The sequence below is a fragment of the Hypanus sabinus genome, chromosome 1 (genome assembly GCF_030144855.1).
Source record: "Hypanus sabinus isolate sHypSab1 chromosome 1, sHypSab1.hap1, whole genome shotgun sequence".
NCBI classification, from domain to species: Eukaryota; Metazoa; Chordata; class Chondrichthyes; order Myliobatiformes; family Dasyatidae; genus Hypanus; species Hypanus sabinus.
In genome coordinates, this window is record NC_082706.1 from 214435178 (window position 1) to 214455050 (window position 19873).

General features: G+C 41.0%; 1 protein-coding gene across 3 annotated transcripts in view; it reads right to left on the bottom strand.

The window, feature by feature from the left end:
- avl9 (AVL9 homolog (S. cerevisiase)) overlaps window positions 1–19873 on the bottom strand; it is a 274023-nt gene that overhangs the window by 65087 nt on the left and 189063 nt on the right. For 2 of the 3 annotated variants that reach the window (XM_059985379.1, XM_059985374.1), the window contains exons 11-12: window positions 19158–19292; window positions 11598–11817 (exon numbers count right to left, since the gene is read on the bottom strand). In XM_059985379.1, coding sequence (XP_059841362.1) covers window positions 11598–11817; window positions 19158–19292 — 355 coding nt within the window. The remainder of the gene's footprint in view (window positions 1–11597; window positions 11818–19157; window positions 19293–19873) is intronic. The other variant, XM_059985385.1, reaches the window with a different exon arrangement.

Below are 19873 nucleotides of genomic sequence, written 5' to 3' on the forward strand. Positions count from 1 at the left end.
TGCCTTCTCCCTATATCCCTTCATGCCCTAATCAATCAAGAATCTATCAACCTCTGTCTTAAATTTACTAAAAGACTTGGGCTCCACAGCTGCTTGTCACAAATAATTCCACAGATTCAGCATGCTCTCGTTAAAGAAATTACTCCTCATCTCCACTCTAAAAGGATGTCCCTCCATTCTGAGGTTCTGTCCCCTGGTCCTACACTCTCCCACTATGGGAAACATCCTCTCTACATCCAGTCTATCAAGGCTTTTCATCATTTAATAGGTTTCAATGAGGTCATCACTCTTCTTCTGAATGCTAGTGAATACAGGCGCAGAGCCATCAAATGCTCTTCATAAGACACGCTATCCAATCTTGAAATCATTTTCGTGATGCTCCTTTGAACACTCGCCAGTTTCAGCACATCCTTTCCAAGATAAGGAGCACACATCTGCTCAGAATACTCCAAATGAGACCTCACCAGTGCTTTATTAAGTTTCAACATTACACCCTTGCTTTATTGCTTTATTAAGTTTCAACATTACACCATTACATCCCAGTACACAATATAAATTGATTCGGCTTTGCCTACCCTGCTTGTTATTTCTTCAAAGAATTCCAAGAGAATTATCAAGCAAATTTCCCTTGAGAAAACCATGCTGACTACGGTTTTTTTTAAACCATGTGCCTCCAAGTACCTACAGACCTCATACTTAACAATCAACCCAACATCTTCCCAATCATTGAAACCAGACTAACTGGCCTATAGTTTACACAAAGTATACTGCAGATGCTGTGGTCAAATCAACACGTACAAACAAGCTGGATGAACTCAGCAGGTCGGGCAGCATCCGTTGAAATGAGCAGTCAACGTTTCAGGCCAAGACCCTTGATGAAGGGTCTTGGCCCAAAACGTTGACTGCTCATTTCAATGGATGCTGCTCTGGCCTATAGTTTCCTTTCTTCTGCCTCTCTCCCTTCTTGAAGAGTGGAATGATTCTTGAAAGATTATTGCTAAATTGACTGTTATAGATTCTATAAATTATTATAAATGTAACACGCTGTAAGGTTTCACTGCTAATGTAATGGCTTCTCTGTAATGTTCCACTGCTAAGTAATGGTTTCTCTGTAGCAGCAATGTTTAGGTTATGACTAGAGATAATGGGGCATGTTAGGCAATGAGCAGGATATTGTTCTTTGTTGTGTGTCTGGGAGCTGGGAATTCACAGTCTTTTGCCAGGGAGAGATGAGGAGAGACGATGCGAATGGAGAGAGTTGGTAGACTGCCAGATGGAGTGGACTTGGAGCATGGGTCTGAAAGTCAGTGACGATCGGAGGAAGTCGATGGTGGACGAATGGCCTTATTAGTGAGCTCCAATGATGCGTATTAAACTGTTTCATGAGAATGGCCCCATTTCTTTTTTTGTTTCTTCACTAACCATATGGTCAAATTAAAAATTATAAAGCTCAATCGATTAATTGCATATTGTGTACTGTTTGTTATTTCGTTGTACGATTTGTAACATGGGACTCATTGCTAGCATCCACCCAAATGAGATTTCTTAAGTTTGGTCGGGCCAGGGGCTATCATCCCCTATATTAATTTGGTAGCCGAACTTAAGAGTTGCATAAGTTAGTATGATTGTACATTTAGACAGAGAAGTAACGTAAAGATTTTTAATCCTCATGTATGTGAAGGATGTAAGAAATAAAGTCAATTCAATTCATTAATAATGCCCCCATGATCTTTTCAGCTACCTTTTTTAGAACTCTGGAGCATACACCACCTGGTCAGGTGACCTATCTACCTTCAGACCTTTCAGTTTCCCAGGTAACTTCTCTCTAGTTATGGCAAATTCACACACTTCATGCCCCCGACACCTGGAACTTCCACAATGCTGCCAGTGCATTCCACAGAGAAGCCAGATGCGAAATACTTATTCAGTTCATCCACCATTTCTTTATTGCATTACAACTTCTCCAGCATTCCAATATCCACTCTTGCCTCCCATTTACACTTTAGGTATCTGAAGAAACCATTGGTATGCTCTTTAATATTATTGGCTAGCTTACTTTTATCTTCCACCTTAACTTTCTTAATGACCTTTTTTAGTTGCTTTCTGTTGGAATTCTTTTTATGTTATATGCTAATGATTTAGATGACGGAATTCATGGCTTTATTGCAAAATTTGCAGACAATACAAAGATAGGTTGAGGGGCAGGTAGTGTTCAGAAGATAGGGAGGCTACAGAAACTGACAGATTAGGAGAACGAGCAAAGATATAGCGATAGAATACAGTGTCAGGAAGTGTATGGTCACGCACTTCGGTAGAAATTAAAAGGTTGAGCATTTTCTAAATGGAAAGAAAATACAAAAAACTGAGTCACAAAGGGACTTGGGAGCACTTGTCCAGAATTTCCTAAAGGTTAACTTGCAGGATGAATCTGTGAAGAGGAAGGCAAATGTGATGTTAGCGTTCATTTCAAATGGACCAGAATATAAAAGCAAGGATGTAATATTGAAAATTTATAAAACACTGGTGAGGCCTCACTTCGAGTATTGTGAGGTGTTTTGGGCCTCTTGTCTTAAAAAGGATGTGCTGAAACTGGTGAGAGTTCAAAGGTGATTCACGAAAATAATCCACGATTGAATGGCTTGTCATTCAGTGATTGATGGCTCTGGGAATTCAGAAGAATGAGGGATGACCTCATTGAAACCAATTGAATGGTGAAAGGCCTTGATAGAGTGGGTGCTTCTAACTTCAGAGGACACAGCCTCAGAATAGAGGGACATCTTTTTAGAACAGAGATGAGGAACAACTTCTTTAGCCAGAGAGTGTCCAATCTGTTGGCATTATTTGCTACAGGCAACTGTGGAGGGCAAGTTTTTATGTATATTTAATATAGAAACATTGAAATCTATCGCACATTACAGGCCCTTCAGCCCAGAATGTTGGGCCAACCATGTAACCTACTCAAGAAGCCGTTTAGAATTTCTCTACCGCATAGCCCTCTTTTTTTCTAAGCTCCATGTATCCATCTATGAGTTTCTTAAAAGACCCTATTGTATCCGCTTCTATCTCCTTCACTGGCAGTGCATTACACACACCCACCACTCTCTGTGAAAAACTTACCTCTGACATCCCTCTTGTACCTACTTCTAAGCACCTTAAAACTGTGTCCCCTCGTGTTAGCCATTTCAACCCTGGGAAAAAGCCTCCGGCTATCCACATGATCAATGCCTCTCATCTTCTTATACACCAATCAGGTTACCTCTCATCCTCCAGCTCTCCAAGGAGAAAAGGCCAATCTCACTCAACCTATTCTTATAAGATATGCTCTCCAATCCAGGCAACATCCTTGCAAGTCTCTTTTGCACTCTCTCTATAGCATCCATAATCTTTCTGTAGTGAGGTGATCAGAACTGAAAACAGTACTCCAAAGTGGGGTCTAACTCAGGTCTTGTATAACTGTAACATTTTCTCACAGCTCTTGAACTCAATCCCATGATTGATGAAGGCCAATACACATTATGCCTTCTTAACAACACTGTCAACCTGCACAGCAGCTTTGAGAGTCCTATGGACATGGACCCCAAGATCTCACTGATCCTCTACACTGCCAAGAGTCTTACCACTAATATTATATTTAAGGCAGAGGTTAATAAATTCTTGATTGGTTAGGCCATGAAGGGATACAGAGAGAAGGCAGGATATTGGGGCTGACAGGAAAATTAGATCAGCCATGATGAAATGGCAAAGCAAACTCGATGGGCCAAATGGCCTAATTCTGCTACTGTATCTTATGGTCTTGTATGGAGCTGTGCACAGACACAGTCAGCTCTTTGACGCCAATTAAAGGTGTCTTTGTCTTTTTTTTAAACAACTTTTTAACAACTGCAGGACAAGTTTGGATATTAAAAACTTTATATACTGCAGGCCTACCCCCATCAGCAAGCTACTCGTTGGCGGAGAAGCTGGTTGGCTGCGGACCATGATGCTACCTGGTTCAGAAAGATATCAGAGTTGGTGTGTGAAGGTGGTGTACAGTCTAATAGGAAGTGATTGACTTGAACATTTTTCTTGCAATTTCAAGACCCTGTTGGGACATTGGTATTGCAAATTACTGCCTCAGTTGTAGCGAGGACGAGCACTCATGCCACAAGCTAGCTGTTGCAGCAGTCCAGGAGGGGATACACCGGAGGAAGTGTGGCATAGCATCCATGCTGGATTGAGTCTGGCCCCTCCCGTTGGTGCTACATTTCAGCGTTCACTCGGTGAAAATCAAGCTGGATTGCGTGTATGTTTGTCTGTGTACTGCTGACAGCTGCTTGTTCCTGCTAATAACACCAATGCACCATCAATTTACAGAACATGTCACTCAGGGAATTGGCTATATTATGTTTTTTGCTGTGTGACTGTATGAATACTGATACCTTATTTGGGCCTTGTGGTGTATGTGACTTGGTATTGTGTTTTGCACCTTGGCTGTATTCTTGGGTATTCATATATGGTTGAATGAAAATTAAACAAACTTGAACTTGAAATTAGCAGGTATGACATTGTGAGCATCATTGAAAAGTGACTGAAAGAAAATCATAGCTGGGAGCTTAACCCCCAAGGATACACATGTATCAAAAGGACTGATTCCAGGAATGAAAGGGGGGGGGGGAATCTTATAGAAAGATTCAGAATGTTAAAAGGCCTGAACAGATTAGATATGGCAAAGTTATTTTCCATGGTAGAGGATTCTAGGACAAGAGGGCACGACCTTAGGATTGAAGGACGTCCTTTTAGAACTGAGATGCGGAGAAATTAGTCAGAGGGTGGTAAACTTGTGGAATTTGTTGCCATGAATGGCTGTGGAGGCCAAGTCATTGGGTGCATTTAAGGCAGAGATAGACAGGTTCTTGATTAGCCAGGGCATCAAAGGGTATGGGGTGAAAGCAGGGGAGTGGGGAGGACTGGAAGAATTGGATCAACCATGATTGAATGGCAGAGCAGACGTGATGGGCTGAATAGCCTACTTCTGCTCCTATATCTTATGGTTACTTGGTCTTATGACTGGCAGGTAGGCAGAGGATAAATTCAAAACTTTGGAAAGAGTTTAGATAAGATCAGGAGATACAGAATCCTTGTGGGTAAAGTTAATAAATTGCATGGGTAAAAAGACCCTGATTAGAGTTATATACAGATCTCTGAACAGTAGTCAGGATGTGGTATGTAAGTTACCACAGGAAACAAAAAACACATGTAAAAAAGGCAATGCTACAATAGTCATGGGGAATTTCAATACACAGGTAGATTCGGTAAATTAGGTTGATGCTGGATCCCAAGAGAGGGAATTTGTATAATGCCTATAAGATGGCCGCCTTTTAGAGTAGCTTGTGGTTAAGATCACTTGGGAACTGCAATTCTGGACTGGGTGCTGTGTAATGAACCAGATTTGATTAGGAAGCTTAAGGTAAAGGAATCCTTTGGAGGGAATGATCATAAATACAATAGAATTACAATACAATGGAATGTAATGTTAAAATTGTACAAGGCATTGGTAAGGCCAAATTTAGAATATTGTGTGCAGTTCTGGTCACCGAATTATAAGAAAGATATCAATAAATTAGAGAGAGTGCAGAGACGATTTACTAGGATGTTACCTGGGTTTCAGCACTTAAGTTACAGAGAAAGGTTGAACAAGTTAGGTCTCTATTCATTGCAGCATAGAAGGTTGAGGGGGGATTTGATCGAGGTATTTAAAATTTTGAGAGGGATAGATAGAGTTGACGTGAATAGGCTGTTTCCATTGAGAGTAGGGGAGATTCAAACGAGAGGACATGATTTGAGAGTTAGGGGGCAGAAGTTTAAGGGAAACACGAGGGGGTATTTCTTTACTCAGAGAGTGATAGCTGTGTGGAATGAGCTTCCTGTAGAAGTAGTAGAGGCCAGTTCAGTTGTGTCATTTAAGGTAAAATTGGATAGGTATATGGACAGGAAAGGAGTGGAGGGTTATGGGCTGAGTGCGGGTAGGTGGGACCAGGTGAGATTAAGAGTTCAGCACGGACTAGGAGGGCCGAGATGGCCTGTTTCCGTGCTGTGATTGTTATATTGTTATATGGTTAATTAACCCTGCAGTTTGAGTGGGAAAAGAGAAAGTCAGATGTATCAGTACTAGAGTAAAGGAAATTACAGAGGCATACGAGAGGAGCTGTCCATAGTTGAGTGGAAGGGGACAAAGCAGGGATGATGGCAGAACAGTAATGGCTGGAATTTCTGGGGGCAAATCAGAAGGCACAGGATAGATATATCCCAAAGATGAGTAAGTATTTTAAAGGGAGGAAGAGGCAACTATAGCTGACAAGGGAAGTCAAGGGCAGCATAAAAGGAAAGGAGAGGACATACAAAATAGCAACAATTTGTGGGAAGCTAGAGGATTGGGAAGCTTTTAAAAACTAACAGAAGGCAATGAAAAAGCTGTAAAGAGAGAAAAGATGAAATATGAAGTTAAGCTAGCCAATAATATAAAAGAAGATACCAAAAGCTTTTTCAGATATATAAAGAATAAAAGAAAGGTGAGAGTAGATATCGGACCTTTGGAAAATGATGCTGAAGAGGTAGTTATGGGGGACAAAGAAATGGCAGAGGAACTTAATAAGTATTTTGAATCAATCTTCGCTGTGGAAGACAACAGCAATATGTCAGAAATTCAAGAGTGTCAGGGGTCAGAAGTGAGTAATGTTAATACTAAGGAGAAGATGCTTGGGAAGCAGAAAACTCTGAAGGTAGGTAAGTCACCTGGATCAGATGGACTACACCCCATGGTTTTCATTTACCAAAAAACAGTTAGGGCAGCTAAACTCAAACAGGACAAAGCAGGCAAAATATTCAATATAAGAAGAGTGAGTATAGAGAGCTTGGTAGGAAGTTAAAAAGCAGGACCACAAGGGTGGTAATCTCAGGATTGCTACCTCTGCCACGTGCCAGTGAGGGTAAGAATAGGATGCTCTGGAGGATGAACACGTGGCTGAGGAACTGGTTTAGGGGGCAGGGTTTCAGGTTTCAGGATCATTGAGACCTCTTCTGGATCAGGTGGAACCTGTACAAGAGAGCGGGTTACACCTGAACTACAGGGGGAACAATATCCTTGCAGGAATGTTTGTTAGTGCTATTGGGGGGGGGGGGGAGGGAGTTTAAACTAGATTTGCAGGTGGATGGGAACCAGAGTGCCAGAGCAGATAATGGAGTGGGGGTGAAAATAAATTATATTAAAGGTTCATGCAAAATCACAAATAGAATGGTTGTGTGTGGTGGTAATAATCTTCTGAGGTGTGTCTATTTCAATGTGAGGAGTATTGTGGGGAAGGCTGATGAGCTGAGGGCGTGGACTGACACGTGGAATTATGACATAGTAGCCATTAGTGAAATTTGACTACAGAAGGGGCAGGACTGGCAGCTTAATGTTCCAGGGTTCTGATGTTTCAGATGTAAGAGGCAGAGGGATGAAGGGTGGGTGGGGGGGTGGGGTGGCAGTGCTAGTCAGGAAAAATGTTACAGTAGTGCTCAGGCAGGACAGATCAGAGGGCTTGTCTACCGAGGCCATACGGATGGAGCTGAGAAACAGGAAAGGTATGACCACCTTAATGGGGTTGTAAACAGATCACCCAATGGTCAGCGAGAATTGGAGGAGCTAACCTGCAGAGAGATAGCAGACAACTACAGGAAACATAAAGTTGTGATAGTAGGGGATTTTAGTTTTCCACATATTGATTGGGACCCCCATACTGTTAAAGGTCTAGACGGGTTAGAGTTTGTAAAATGTGTTCAGGAAAGTTTTTAAAATCAATATATACAGGTACCAACTAGACAGGATTCAATATTTGATCTCCTATTAGGAAACAAGTTAGGACAGGTGATGGAAGTGTGTGTAGGGGAACACTTTGGTTCCAGTGATCATAACACCATTAGTTTCAACTTGATCATGGATAAAAATAGATCTGGTCCTCGGGTTGAGGTTCTAAACTGGAAAAAGGCCAAATTTGAAGAAATGAGAAAGGATCTAAAAAGCGTGGACTGGGACAGATTGTTCTCTGGCAAGGATGTCGTTGGTAATCCTCCAATGGTGCCAGAGAATTGGCATATTGCTCATGTGGTTCCATTATTTAAAAAGGGTTCTAAGAGTAAACCTAGCAATTATAGGCCTGTCAGTTTGATGTGAGTGGTGGGTAAATTAATGGAAAGTATTCTTAGAGTTGGTATATATAATTATCTGGATAGACAGGCTCTGATTAGGAACAATCAACATGGATTTGTGCGTGGAAGGTCATGTTTGACAAATCTTATTGAATTTTTTGAAGAGGTTATGAGGAAAGTTGATGAGGGTAAAGCAGTGGATGTTGTCTATATGGACTTCAGTAAGGCCTTTGATAAGGTTCCGCACGGAAGGTTAGTTAGGAAGATTCAATTGTTAGGTATTAATATTGAAGTAGTAAAATGGATTTAACAGTGGCTGGATGGGAGATGCCAGAGAGTAGTGGTGGATAACTGTTTGTCCGGTTGGAGGCTGGTGACTAGTGGTGTGCCTCAGGGATCTGTACTGGGTTTGTCATATACATTAATGATCTGGATGATGGGGTGGTAAATTGGATTAGTAAGTATGCAGATGATACTAAGGTTGTGGATAATGAAGTAGGTTTTCAGTTTGCAGAGAGATTTAGGCCAGTTAGAAGAGTGGGCTGAATGATAGCAGATAGAGTTTATTGCTGATAAGTGTGAGGTGCTACACTTTGGTAGGAATAATCAAAATAGGACATACCTGGTAAATGGTAGGGCATTGAAGAATGCAGTAGAACAGAGTGACCTAGGAATAATGGTGCATAGATCCCTGAAGGTGGAATCTCATGTGGACAGGATGGTGAAGAAAGCTTTTGGTATGCTGGTCTTTATAAATCAGAGCATTGAGTATAGGAGTTGAGATGTAATGGTAAAATTGTACAAGGCATTGGTAAGGCCGAATTTGGAGTATTGCATACAGTTCTAGTCACCGAATTATAGAAAAGATGTCAACAAAATAGAAAGAGTACAGAGAAGGTTTACTAGAGTGTTACCTGAGTTCCAGCACCTAAGTTACAGAAAAGTTGAACAAGTTAGGTCTTTATTCTTTGGAGCATAGAAGGTTGAGGGGGGACTTGATAGGGGTATTTAAGATTACGAGGGGGATAGAAAGAGTTGACGTGGATAGGCTTTTTCCATTGAGAGCAGGGAAGATTCAAACAAGAGGACATGAGTTGAGAGTTAGGGGCAAAAGTTTAAGGGTAACATGAGGGGGAATTTCTTTACTCAAAGAGTGGTAGCTGTGTGGAACGAGCTTCCAGTAGAAGTGGTAGAGGCAGGTTCGGTATTGTCATTTAAAGTAAAATTGGATAGGTATATGGACAGGAAACGAATGCAGGGTTATGGGCTGAGTGCAGGTCAGTGGGACTAGGTGAGAGTAAGCGTTCGGCATGGACTAGAAGGGCCGAGATGGCCTGTTTCCGTGCTGTAATTGTTAAATGGTTATATATGGTTATAAGTGGGAGGCCTTCAAAGGAGAAATTTTGAGAGTGCAGAGTTTGTATGTTCCTGTCAGGATTAAAGGCAAAGGGTTTAAGAATAAGGAACCTTGGTTCTCTAGGGATATTGGAACTCTGATAAAGAAGAAGAGAGATGTATGACAGTATAGGAAACGGAGCAAATAAGGTACTTGAGGAGTATAAAAAGTACAAAAAAAACTTAAGAAATCAGGAGGGCTAAAAGAAGACATGAGGTAGCTTTGGCAGTCAAGGTGAAGGTTAATCCAAAGAACTTCTACAGGTATATGAAGAACAAAGTGATACTAAGGGATAAAATTGGTCCTCTTGAAGATCAGAGTGGTCGACTATGTATGGAACCAAAAGAAGGAGACTAGTGTTGAAATTGCAGGGGCCCTGGCAGATATATTTAAAATGTCAGTATCCAAGGGTGAGGTGCCAGAGGATTGGAGGATAGTTCATGTTGTTTTGTTGTTTAAAAAAGGCTCCAAAAGTAATCTAGGAAATGATAGGCCGGCAAGTTTGACGTCGGTAGTAAGTAAATTATTGGAAAGAGTACTAAGAGATAGGATCTACAAGTATTTAGATAGACAGAGACTTGTTAGGGAGAGTCAACATGGCTTTGTGCGTGGTAGGTCATGTTTAACAAATCTATTAGAGTTTCTTGAGGTTACAAGTAAAGTGGATGAAGGGAAGGCAGTGGATGTTGTCTACATGGACTTCAATAAGGCCTTTGACAAGGTCCCGCATGGGAGATTAGTTAGGAAGATTCAGTTGCTAGGTATACATGGTGAGGTAGTAAATTGGATTAGACATTGGCTCAATGGGAGAAGTCAGAGAGTGGTAGTGGAGGATTGCTTCTCTGAGTGGAGGCCTGTGACTAGTGGTGTGCCACAGGGATCAGTGCTGGGTTCATTGTTATTTGTCATCTATATCAATGATCTGGATGATAATGTGGTAAATTGGATCAGCAAATTTGTTGATGATACAATGAATGGAGGTGTAGTGGACAGTTGAGGAAGGTTTTCAAAGCTTGCAGAGGGATCTGGACCAGCTGGAAAAATGGGCTGAAAAATGGCAAACAGAGTTTAATACAGACAAGTGTGAGGTATTGCACTTTGGAAGGAAAAACCAAGGTAGAACATACAAGGTAAATGGTAGGGCACTGAGGAATGCAGCAGATCAGAGGGATCTGGGAATACAGATACAAAATTCCCTAAAAGTGGCGTCACAGGTAGATAGGGTAGTGAGAGAGCTTTTGGTACATTGGCCTTTATATATCAAAGTATTGGGTATAAGAGTTGGAATGTTATGGTGAGGTTATATAAGGCATTGGTGAGGCCGAATTTGGAGTATTGTGTGCAGTTTTGGTTACCGAATTATAGAAAGGATATTAATAAAATTGAAAGAGTGCAGAGAAGGTTTACAAGGATGTTGCCGGTACTTGAGAAACTGAGTTATAGAGAAAGGTTGAATGGGTTAGGACTTTATTCCCTGTAGCATAGAAGAATGAGGGGAGATTTGATAGGGGTATATAAAATTATGATAGGTATAGATAGAGTGAATGCAAACAGGCTTTGTCCACTGAAGTAAGGAGAGAAAAAAACAAGAGGACATGGGTTAAGAGTGAAGGGGGGGAAGTTTTAAGGGAACATTGGGGGGGGCTTCTTCACACAGAGAGTGGTGGGAGTGTGGAAAGAGCTGCCAGATGAAGTGGTAAATGCAGGCTCACTTTTAACATTTAAGAAAAACTTGGACAGCTACATGGATGAGAGGTGCATGGAGGGATATGGTTCAGGTGCAGGTCAGTGGGACTAGACAGAAAAATGGTTCGGCACAGCCAAGTAGGGCCAAAAGGCCTGTTTCTATGCTGTAATGATCTATGGTTCTATGGTAAGAGAAGAACCAATTTGCCTGGGCATGGGTCAGGACTGTTCAGACACAAAATGCCTTGAAGCCTCAAATACATTATGCAGATATGTGGTGATCTATCCTATTGATGATATACTATTTGTTAAAAACAGTTTCTAGTTAACTTCACAGTTGAATTCTCACCTGGCTGCAAAGTAGCAGCAAGAAGGGAATGAATATAGAGTGAAAACTGCGCCCGGATCCACTCATCTCCTCCTTCCCAACCTGTCCCATCGAGAAACACATCATCCCTATTTTCAGTTACATGCTTCACCAGAAAGTCTGCGAAACGCAAGTCTGCTGTGGTGAGGTGTAATACTTTGCGTAACTCTGAATCATGTATTTGTATGGCAGATTCCTCAATCTGTAAAAAAAAAACACAAGTTAAAAGATCTCTGGCAAGCTGCATTCTTTTCATCCTGAAGAAATGGCTTTTACCTTCAGATTTGATGAAAGTATCATGCAAGTAATGTTCTCAAGTTCTGTTCATACGACAATATTTCAAACTTTTGTTCAATATATTCTTGAAAAAATTCCACATAATTTAAGATGGATTTTAAAAACCACTTTATGTCAGCTTAAAATACCTCAACTCTGCTCAGTTATTGGTGGACTGTTGGTTTCTGCATGTTAGCCAAGCTAATTAAATTGCAATTGAAATAGGTTACAAATATCATCAAAAAATTGGAAAATTACAGAAGATCTCAATTATTTAAATATGTCAGGCCTTTTCTCCTGGTCAGGTGAACAAATGCAATCAAACTATAGCGAGTAAAGGTACAGTCTGCGAATATTTATTGACATGCTGTGGAATAGACCCTTCCAGCCTTCTGTGCAGTCCTGGGTAGGTCTGTAGTCTAGTGTTGTTGTTGTGTTTTTTTTCCTCTGTGTTGTTTTTTATGTAGTTCAGTCTAGTTTTTGTACTGTGTCATGTAACACCATGGTCCTGAAAAACGTTGTCTCATTTTTACTACGTACTGTACCAGCAGTTATGGTTGAAATGACAATAAAAGTGACTTGACTTGACTTGACTTAAGCTGTGCACCCAATCCTCCTATTTACTCCTAACCTAATCACAGGACAATTTACAACGACCAATTAACCTACCAACCAGTATGGCTTTGGACTGTGGAAGGAAACTGGAGCACCTGGAGGAAACCCACAGTCACAGGGAGAACATACCTAATCCTAATCCTTACAGGCAGTGGCAGAAACTGAAGCCGGGTCGCTGGTACAGTACCTTCAGACCTTTCAGTTTCCCAAGAACCTTCTCTCCAGTAATGGTAACTTCACTCACTTCATGACCCTATACTGCTAGTATCTTCCACAGCGAAGACTGACACAAAATACCTATTTACTTCATCCGCCTTTCATTGTCCCCCATTACTACTTTTCCAGCAGTCCAGTATCCACTCTTGCCTTTCTTCTACACTTTATGAATGGCTAATACCAGAGGACATCATTTTAAAGTGACTGGAGGGAAGTATGGAGGGGGGGATGTCAGAGATATGTTCTTTACACAAAGCATGGCAGGTGCTGTTATGTTTTGTTACTCCAGGACATAAAATTAACTGAAAGAAAAACATTGGGAGAATGAGACAATGTGTATTCTTCGTTTTTACTTTTAGCGAGATGCACACTTATGACATGGTGATGCAATAATATATGCCATTCATGTAGAACCCGTAATAAATTACGTAAACAAAGAATGCCTAATCAAACAATATATTACAACATTACTCAATTCTTAATGAAATATTAAATAAAACAACTGGTGTGTGGAACACCCTGACAGGGATAGTGGTACAGGTAGATACATTAGAGAAATTCAAAAGATTTTTAGATAGACACATGAAAGAAAAACGGAAAGCTATGTGAGGGAAGAGTTAAATTGATCTTAAAGTAGGTTAAAAGGTCAGCACCTTGTGTGTCAAAGGGCCTTTACTGTGCTGTAGTGTTCTATGTTTTTCATTGCCCTTAATAAGCTGATAATCAGCCATTTTCTTAAACCACTGCAATCGCAGTGGTGAAAGTAGGTACAAACACAGAACTGCTCAGTATGGAACTCCAAGCTTTTGACAAGTGAGCATAAAATAACAGTGATATATTCTGAAATCAAGATGGTTATGTCTTCAAAACAGAGAAACTGGGATTTGGTGTTTACTTGCAGATGCTGAAGATCACACAGACTACTGCTTTGGGATATATTGCTGAAATCCCATTTAATGTCCAGACAAATTAAGACTCTATCGACTTCTGCCTTAAATATACCCAAAGACTTGGCCTCCACAGCTGCCCTTAGCAATGAATTCCACTGATTTACCTCTCTCTGGCTACAGAAATTACTCCTCATCTCCATTCTAAATGGATGTCCCTTATTCTGAGGCTGTCCCACTGGTCTTAGACTCCCTGAAAATAGGAAACATCCTCTCCACATCACTCTATCGAAGCCTTTCAACATTCGATAGGTTTCAAAGAGATTGCCCCTCATTCTTCTGAATTCCAGTGAGTCTAGTCCCAGAGCCACCAAGCCCTCCACATATGATAAGCATTTCAATCCTGGAATCATTTTCGTAAAACTCCTTTGAACACTCTCCAACATTAGCAGCTCCTTTCTCAGATAAGGGGCCCAAAACTGCTCAAAGTGCTGTCTAACCAATTGACGTATAAAGTCCTCAACATAACACCCTTGCTTTTATATTCTAGTTCTCTTGAAATGAATGCTAATGAATGCTTGAAATTTGTTTTCCTCACCACACACTCAACCTGTAAATTAACCATTAGGAAATCCTGCATGAGGATTCCCAAATCCCTTTGCACCTCAGCACTTTGTAATTTCTCTCCACTTAGAAAATAGTCTATACTTTTATTTCTTCTATTGAAGTGTATTCCAACAGCCCAATATGCAGCAATATGGCCGCAATGACAGGTTTCTTGGAGGTCAGCAACGTTTGTTTGTCAGGATGATTGCTGTTGGAGTAGGCCAGTGGTGAGAGAGGAAGGTCAAAGGGGTTGTTGGCTCTGTGCAAATTTCTGTTATGGTTCCATTTTTGCTTTCCCTTACCAAGATATTAAGAGGAATAGACAGAGTGGACAGACAGCGCCTCTTCCCCAGGGCACCACTGCTCAGTACAAGAGGAGGGAAATTCAAGGGGGATATTAGAGTAAGGTTTTTCACTCAGAGAGCAGTTGGTGTGTGGAGTGCACTGCCTGAGTCAGTGGTGGAGGCAGATACACTAGTGAAATTTAAGAGACTACTAGACAGATATATGGAGGAATTTAAGGTGGGGGGTTATATGGGAGGCAGGGTTTGAGGGTCAGCACAACATTGTGGGCTGAAGGGCCTGTAATGTGCTGTACTATTCTATGTTCTATAAATTGGGAACAGGTGTTCAAAGGGAAATGTACGAAAGATATGTGGCAAATGTTCAGAGAATATTTGCGTGGAGTTCTGCACAGGTATATTCCAATGAGACAGGGAAAAGATGGTAGTATACAGGAACTGTGGTGTACAAAGGTAAATTGAGTCAAAAAGAAAAGAAAAGCTTACGAAAGGTTCAAAGAACTAGGTAATGATAGAGATCTAGAAGATTATAAGGCTGGCAGGAAGGAGCTTAAGAAAGAAATTAGGAGAGCCAGAAGGGGCCTTGTCGGATAGGATGAAGGAAAACCCCAAGGCATTCTACAAGAATGTGAAGAGCAAGGAACATAAAAACATAGAAAACCGACAGCCTTTCGGCCCACAAAGTTGTGCCGAATATGTCCCTACCTTAGAAATTAATAGGCTTACCTATAGCCCTCTATTTTACAAAGCTCCATTTATCTATGTAAAAGCCTCTTAAAAGACCCTATCGTATCCAACTCCACCACTGTTGCCGGCAGCCCTTTCCACGCACTCACCACTCTCTGAGTAAAAAAAACTTACCCCTGATATCTCCTCTGTACCTTAAACCTGTGTCCTCTTGTGGCAACCATTTCAGCCCTGGGAGAAAGCCTTTGACTATCCACACGATCAATGCATCTCATCATCTTGTACATCTCTATCAGGTCACCTCTTATCCTCCCTCGCACCAAGGAGAAAAGGCTGAGTTCACTCAACCTATTCTCATAAGGCATGCTCCCCAATCCAGGCAACATCCTTGTAATTCTCCTCTGCACCCTTTCTATGGCTTCCTCATCCTTCCTGTAGTGAGGCGACCAGAACTGAGCACAGTACTCCAAGAGGGTAAGACATGAGAGAATAGGACCAATCAAATGTGACAGTGGAAAAGTGTGTAAGGAAAACCCCAAAGCATTCTTCAATTATGTGAAGAACACAAGGTTGACAGGAGTGGCTGGATGAAAGATGCGAGAAAGTAGTGGTAGATAACTGTTTGTCAGGTTGGAGGCCGGTGACTAGTGGTGTGCCTCAGGGATCTGTGCTGGGTCCAATGTTGTTTGTCATATATATTAATGATCTGGATGATGGGGTGGTAAATTTGATTAGTAAGTATGCAGGTGATACTAAGATAGGTGGCATTGTGGGTAATGAAATAGATTTTCAAAGCTTGCAGAGAGGTTTAGGCCAGTTAGAAGAGTGGGCTGAAAGATGGCAGATGGAGTTTAATGCTGATAAGTGTGAGGTGCTACATTTTGGTTGGACGAATCATAATAGGACATACATGGTAAATGGTAAGGCATTGCTTAATGCAGTAGAACAGAGTGATCTAGGAATAATGGTGCATAGTTCCCTGAAGGCGGAATCTCATGTGGATAGGGTGGTGAAGAAAGCTTTTGGTATGCTGGCCTTTATAAATCAGAGCATTAAGCATAGGAGTTGGGATGTAATGTTAAAATTGTACAAGGCATTGATGAGGCCAAATTTGGTGTATTGTGTACAGTTCTGGTCACCGAATTATAGGAAAGATGTCATCAAAATAGCACACAAGTTACAGAGAAAGGTTGAAGAAGTTAGGTCTTTATTCTTTGGAGCATAGAATGTTGAGGAGGGACTTTACAGAGGTATTTAAAATTATGAACATTACCTCTCGGCTCCTAATTTCAATTCCACGATTACAATAGACAATAGACAATAGGTGCAGAAGTAGACCATTCAGCCCCTCGAGTCTGCACCACCATTCTGAGATCATGGCTGATCATTCACTATCAATACCCAGTCCCTGCCTTGTCCCCATATCCCTTGATTCCCCTATCCATCAGATATCTATCCAGCTCCTTCTTGAAAGCATCCAGAGAATTGGCCTCCACCGTCTTCCGAGGCAGTGCATTCCACACCTCCACAATTCTCTGGGAGAAGAAGTTTTTCCTCAACTCTGTTTTAAATAACTGACCTCTTATTCTCAATCCATGCCCTCTGGTACTGGACTCTCCCAACATCTGGAACATATTTCCTGCCTCATTCCTATCAAATCCTTTAATTATCTTAAATATCTTAAGTCAAGGGATATGGGGAGAAGGCAGAAATGGGGTACTGATTGGGGATGATCAGCCATGATCACGTTGAATGATGGTGCTGGCTCGAAGGGCTGAATAGCCTACTTCTGCACCTATTGTCTATTGTCTAACTCCTATACTCAATGCTCTGATTTATAAAGGCCAGCATACCAAAAGCTTTCTTCACCACCCTATCCACATGAGATTCCACCTTCAGGGAACTATGCACCATTACTCCTTAAATCACTCTGTTCTACTGCATTCCTCAATGGCCTACCCTTTACCATGTATGTCCTATTTTAATCAGTCCTACCAAAATGTAGCGCCTCACACTTATCAGCATTAAACTCCATCTGTCATCTTTCATCCCACTCTTCTAACTGGCCTAAATCTCTCTGCAAGCTTTGAAAACCTACTTCATTATCCACAACGCCACCTATCTTAGTATCATCTGCATACTTACTAATCAAATTTACCACCCCATCATCCAGATCATTAATGTATATGACAAACAACACTGGACCCAGTACAGGTCCCTGAGGCACACCACTAGTCACCGGCCTCCAACCTGACCAACAGTTATCCACCACTGCTTTCTGGCATCTCTCATCCAGCCACTCCTGTCAACCTTGTGTTCTTCACATAATTGAAGAATGCTTTGGGGTTTTCCTTTACCCTACATGCCAAGGCCTTCTCATGCCTCCTTCTTGCTGTTCTCAGCCCCTTCTTAAGCTCCTTTCTTGCTACCCTATATTCCTCAATAGACCCATCTGATCCTTGCTTCTTAAACATCACGTATTTTGCCTTCTTCCATCTGACTAGATTCTCCACCTCACTTGTCACCCATGGTTCCTTCACCCTACCATTCTTCATCTTCTTCACCAGGACAAATTTATCCCTAACATCCTGCAAGAGATCCCTAAATATCGACTGCATATTTAGGTCGATAGTACATATCCATAGTACATTTCTCTGCAAAAACATCATCCCAATTCATACCTGCTGAAAAAGCCTCTGAAAAAGTCAGAGGCTTTTTCCCAGGAATGAAATGGGTGCCACAAGAGGGCACTGGTTTAAGTTGCCTGGGAGTAGGTATAGAGGAGATGTCAAGGGGTAAGTTTTTTTACACAGAGAGTGGTGAGTGCGTGGAATGGGCTGCCAGCAATGGTGGTGGAGGCGGATACGATAGGGTCTTTTAAGAGACTTTTGGATCAGTACATGGAGCTTAGAAAAATAGAGGGTTATGGGTAAGCCTATGAATTTCTAAGTTTGAGACATGTTTGAGACAACTTTGTGGGCCTGTACTGTGCTCTAGGTTTTCTATGTTTCTAAGTATATCCTGCTGTAGTTTCTTTCAGAGGGTATTAAGGAATAGGAGCTGGAGCTGGATAAACTCCAAGTGACTTTGGAGGCTGATCAAGTCATTGGGGATATCTAAAGTGGAGGTTGATAGGTTCTTGATTAGTCAGAGTGTCAAAGAATATAGGGAGAGGGCAGGAGAATTAGTTTAGAGGAATAATAGATCAGCCATGATAGAATGGTGGAGCAGATTTGATGGGACAGATGGCCTAATTCTGCTCTTTTGCCTTATGATCTACAAGGCAGCCAGTTACAAAAATAAAACGGAATTCAGAAATTTGTTCACTGGGGTAGAGAGAACGTGGAATTTGTGACTACCACAGGAAGTAGCTGAAGTGTATTGTAGAGATGCCATTATGAGATAATAGAAATTTACAGTGATATTGGTATTGTTGTATATCAAATGAATTAAATGTTACGGATCATCCAGAGAATTTCAGGATGACTTTTCTGCATGTCAGGGCAGGATGGAGAAGTTGAATGGCTTTCTGCTGCCCCTGTTATATTCTTATATTCCATGTCATTCCAAAAATTAATTTTATTAAATTATAGAGAGATTCTTTATTTGTAAGAAGACCAAATTTTGATTAGATAAATACCAAATAACTAGCTGCATATCTGTATAGCTCTTCATCATTCTTAGCTTAACCAATCCATAAACAGTACAGGTACACGTTGTAAGAGCAAAATTCAATTAAATTATAAAAACATTGTGGCAAATATAACTGATTAGCGAGTTCAAAATACAGAAGTCGTGAAGTTCTGTTAGCAACCCAATGGTGTATCAAGGTTATCTATTTCCCTTCATTTTTCAGTTCTGCATATGAATATATCAGAATTTTTTAATACTTTTAATGCACTGTTAGACTCTGTACTTATCTTGCAGCAAACCATTTGCAGCTTTACACTTACATCAATAACTGCATCAGTCAAGTGTTTCTGCTGTCGGAAAAGGATATTTGTTGCCCCAGCAACAAATCCACGCACAGAGACATCAGAGAGAAGGTGATGCTGCTGCAAAGCCATATATGGTAAACAAAGATAACCCTGCAAGAAAAATTCCTGTCACTAATTTTCAAATGCAGATAACAATGCCAATGGAAAACAAAACATGTAGCTTTCCAATCTGCAAACAATGTCCTTGTTTAGAGAAACTTGAAGAATTAGAAAAAACTCCCCTCCCTCATGTGACTTTCTGATAAAATTAACCAGTTCTGTCCTATTGGTTAATGAAATTAATTAAACCAAAAGTATATAATGTGGTTATATCTACATTTTTAATGCAATTCCAAAACCATCAAGAAAGCCAAACTAGCAAGAAAACAATTAGTTATTTAAAATTGTTAAATAAAGCACAAACTTTTGAAAATTAATTCCAATTTACACTCAGTGGGCACTTTATTAGGTACAGGAGTGGAACCAAGTGTGGTCTTGGGCTGCTGTAGCCCATCTTCTTCAAAGTTCAATGTGTTGTGCATTCAGGGATGCTCTTCTACATGCCACTGTCGTAACACGTGGTTAGCTGTCAACTGGCCATTCTCGTGACCTGTCTCATTAACAAGGCACTTTCACCCACAGAAAAGCTGCTCACTGCATGTTTTTTGTTTCTGCACCATTCTCTGCAGACT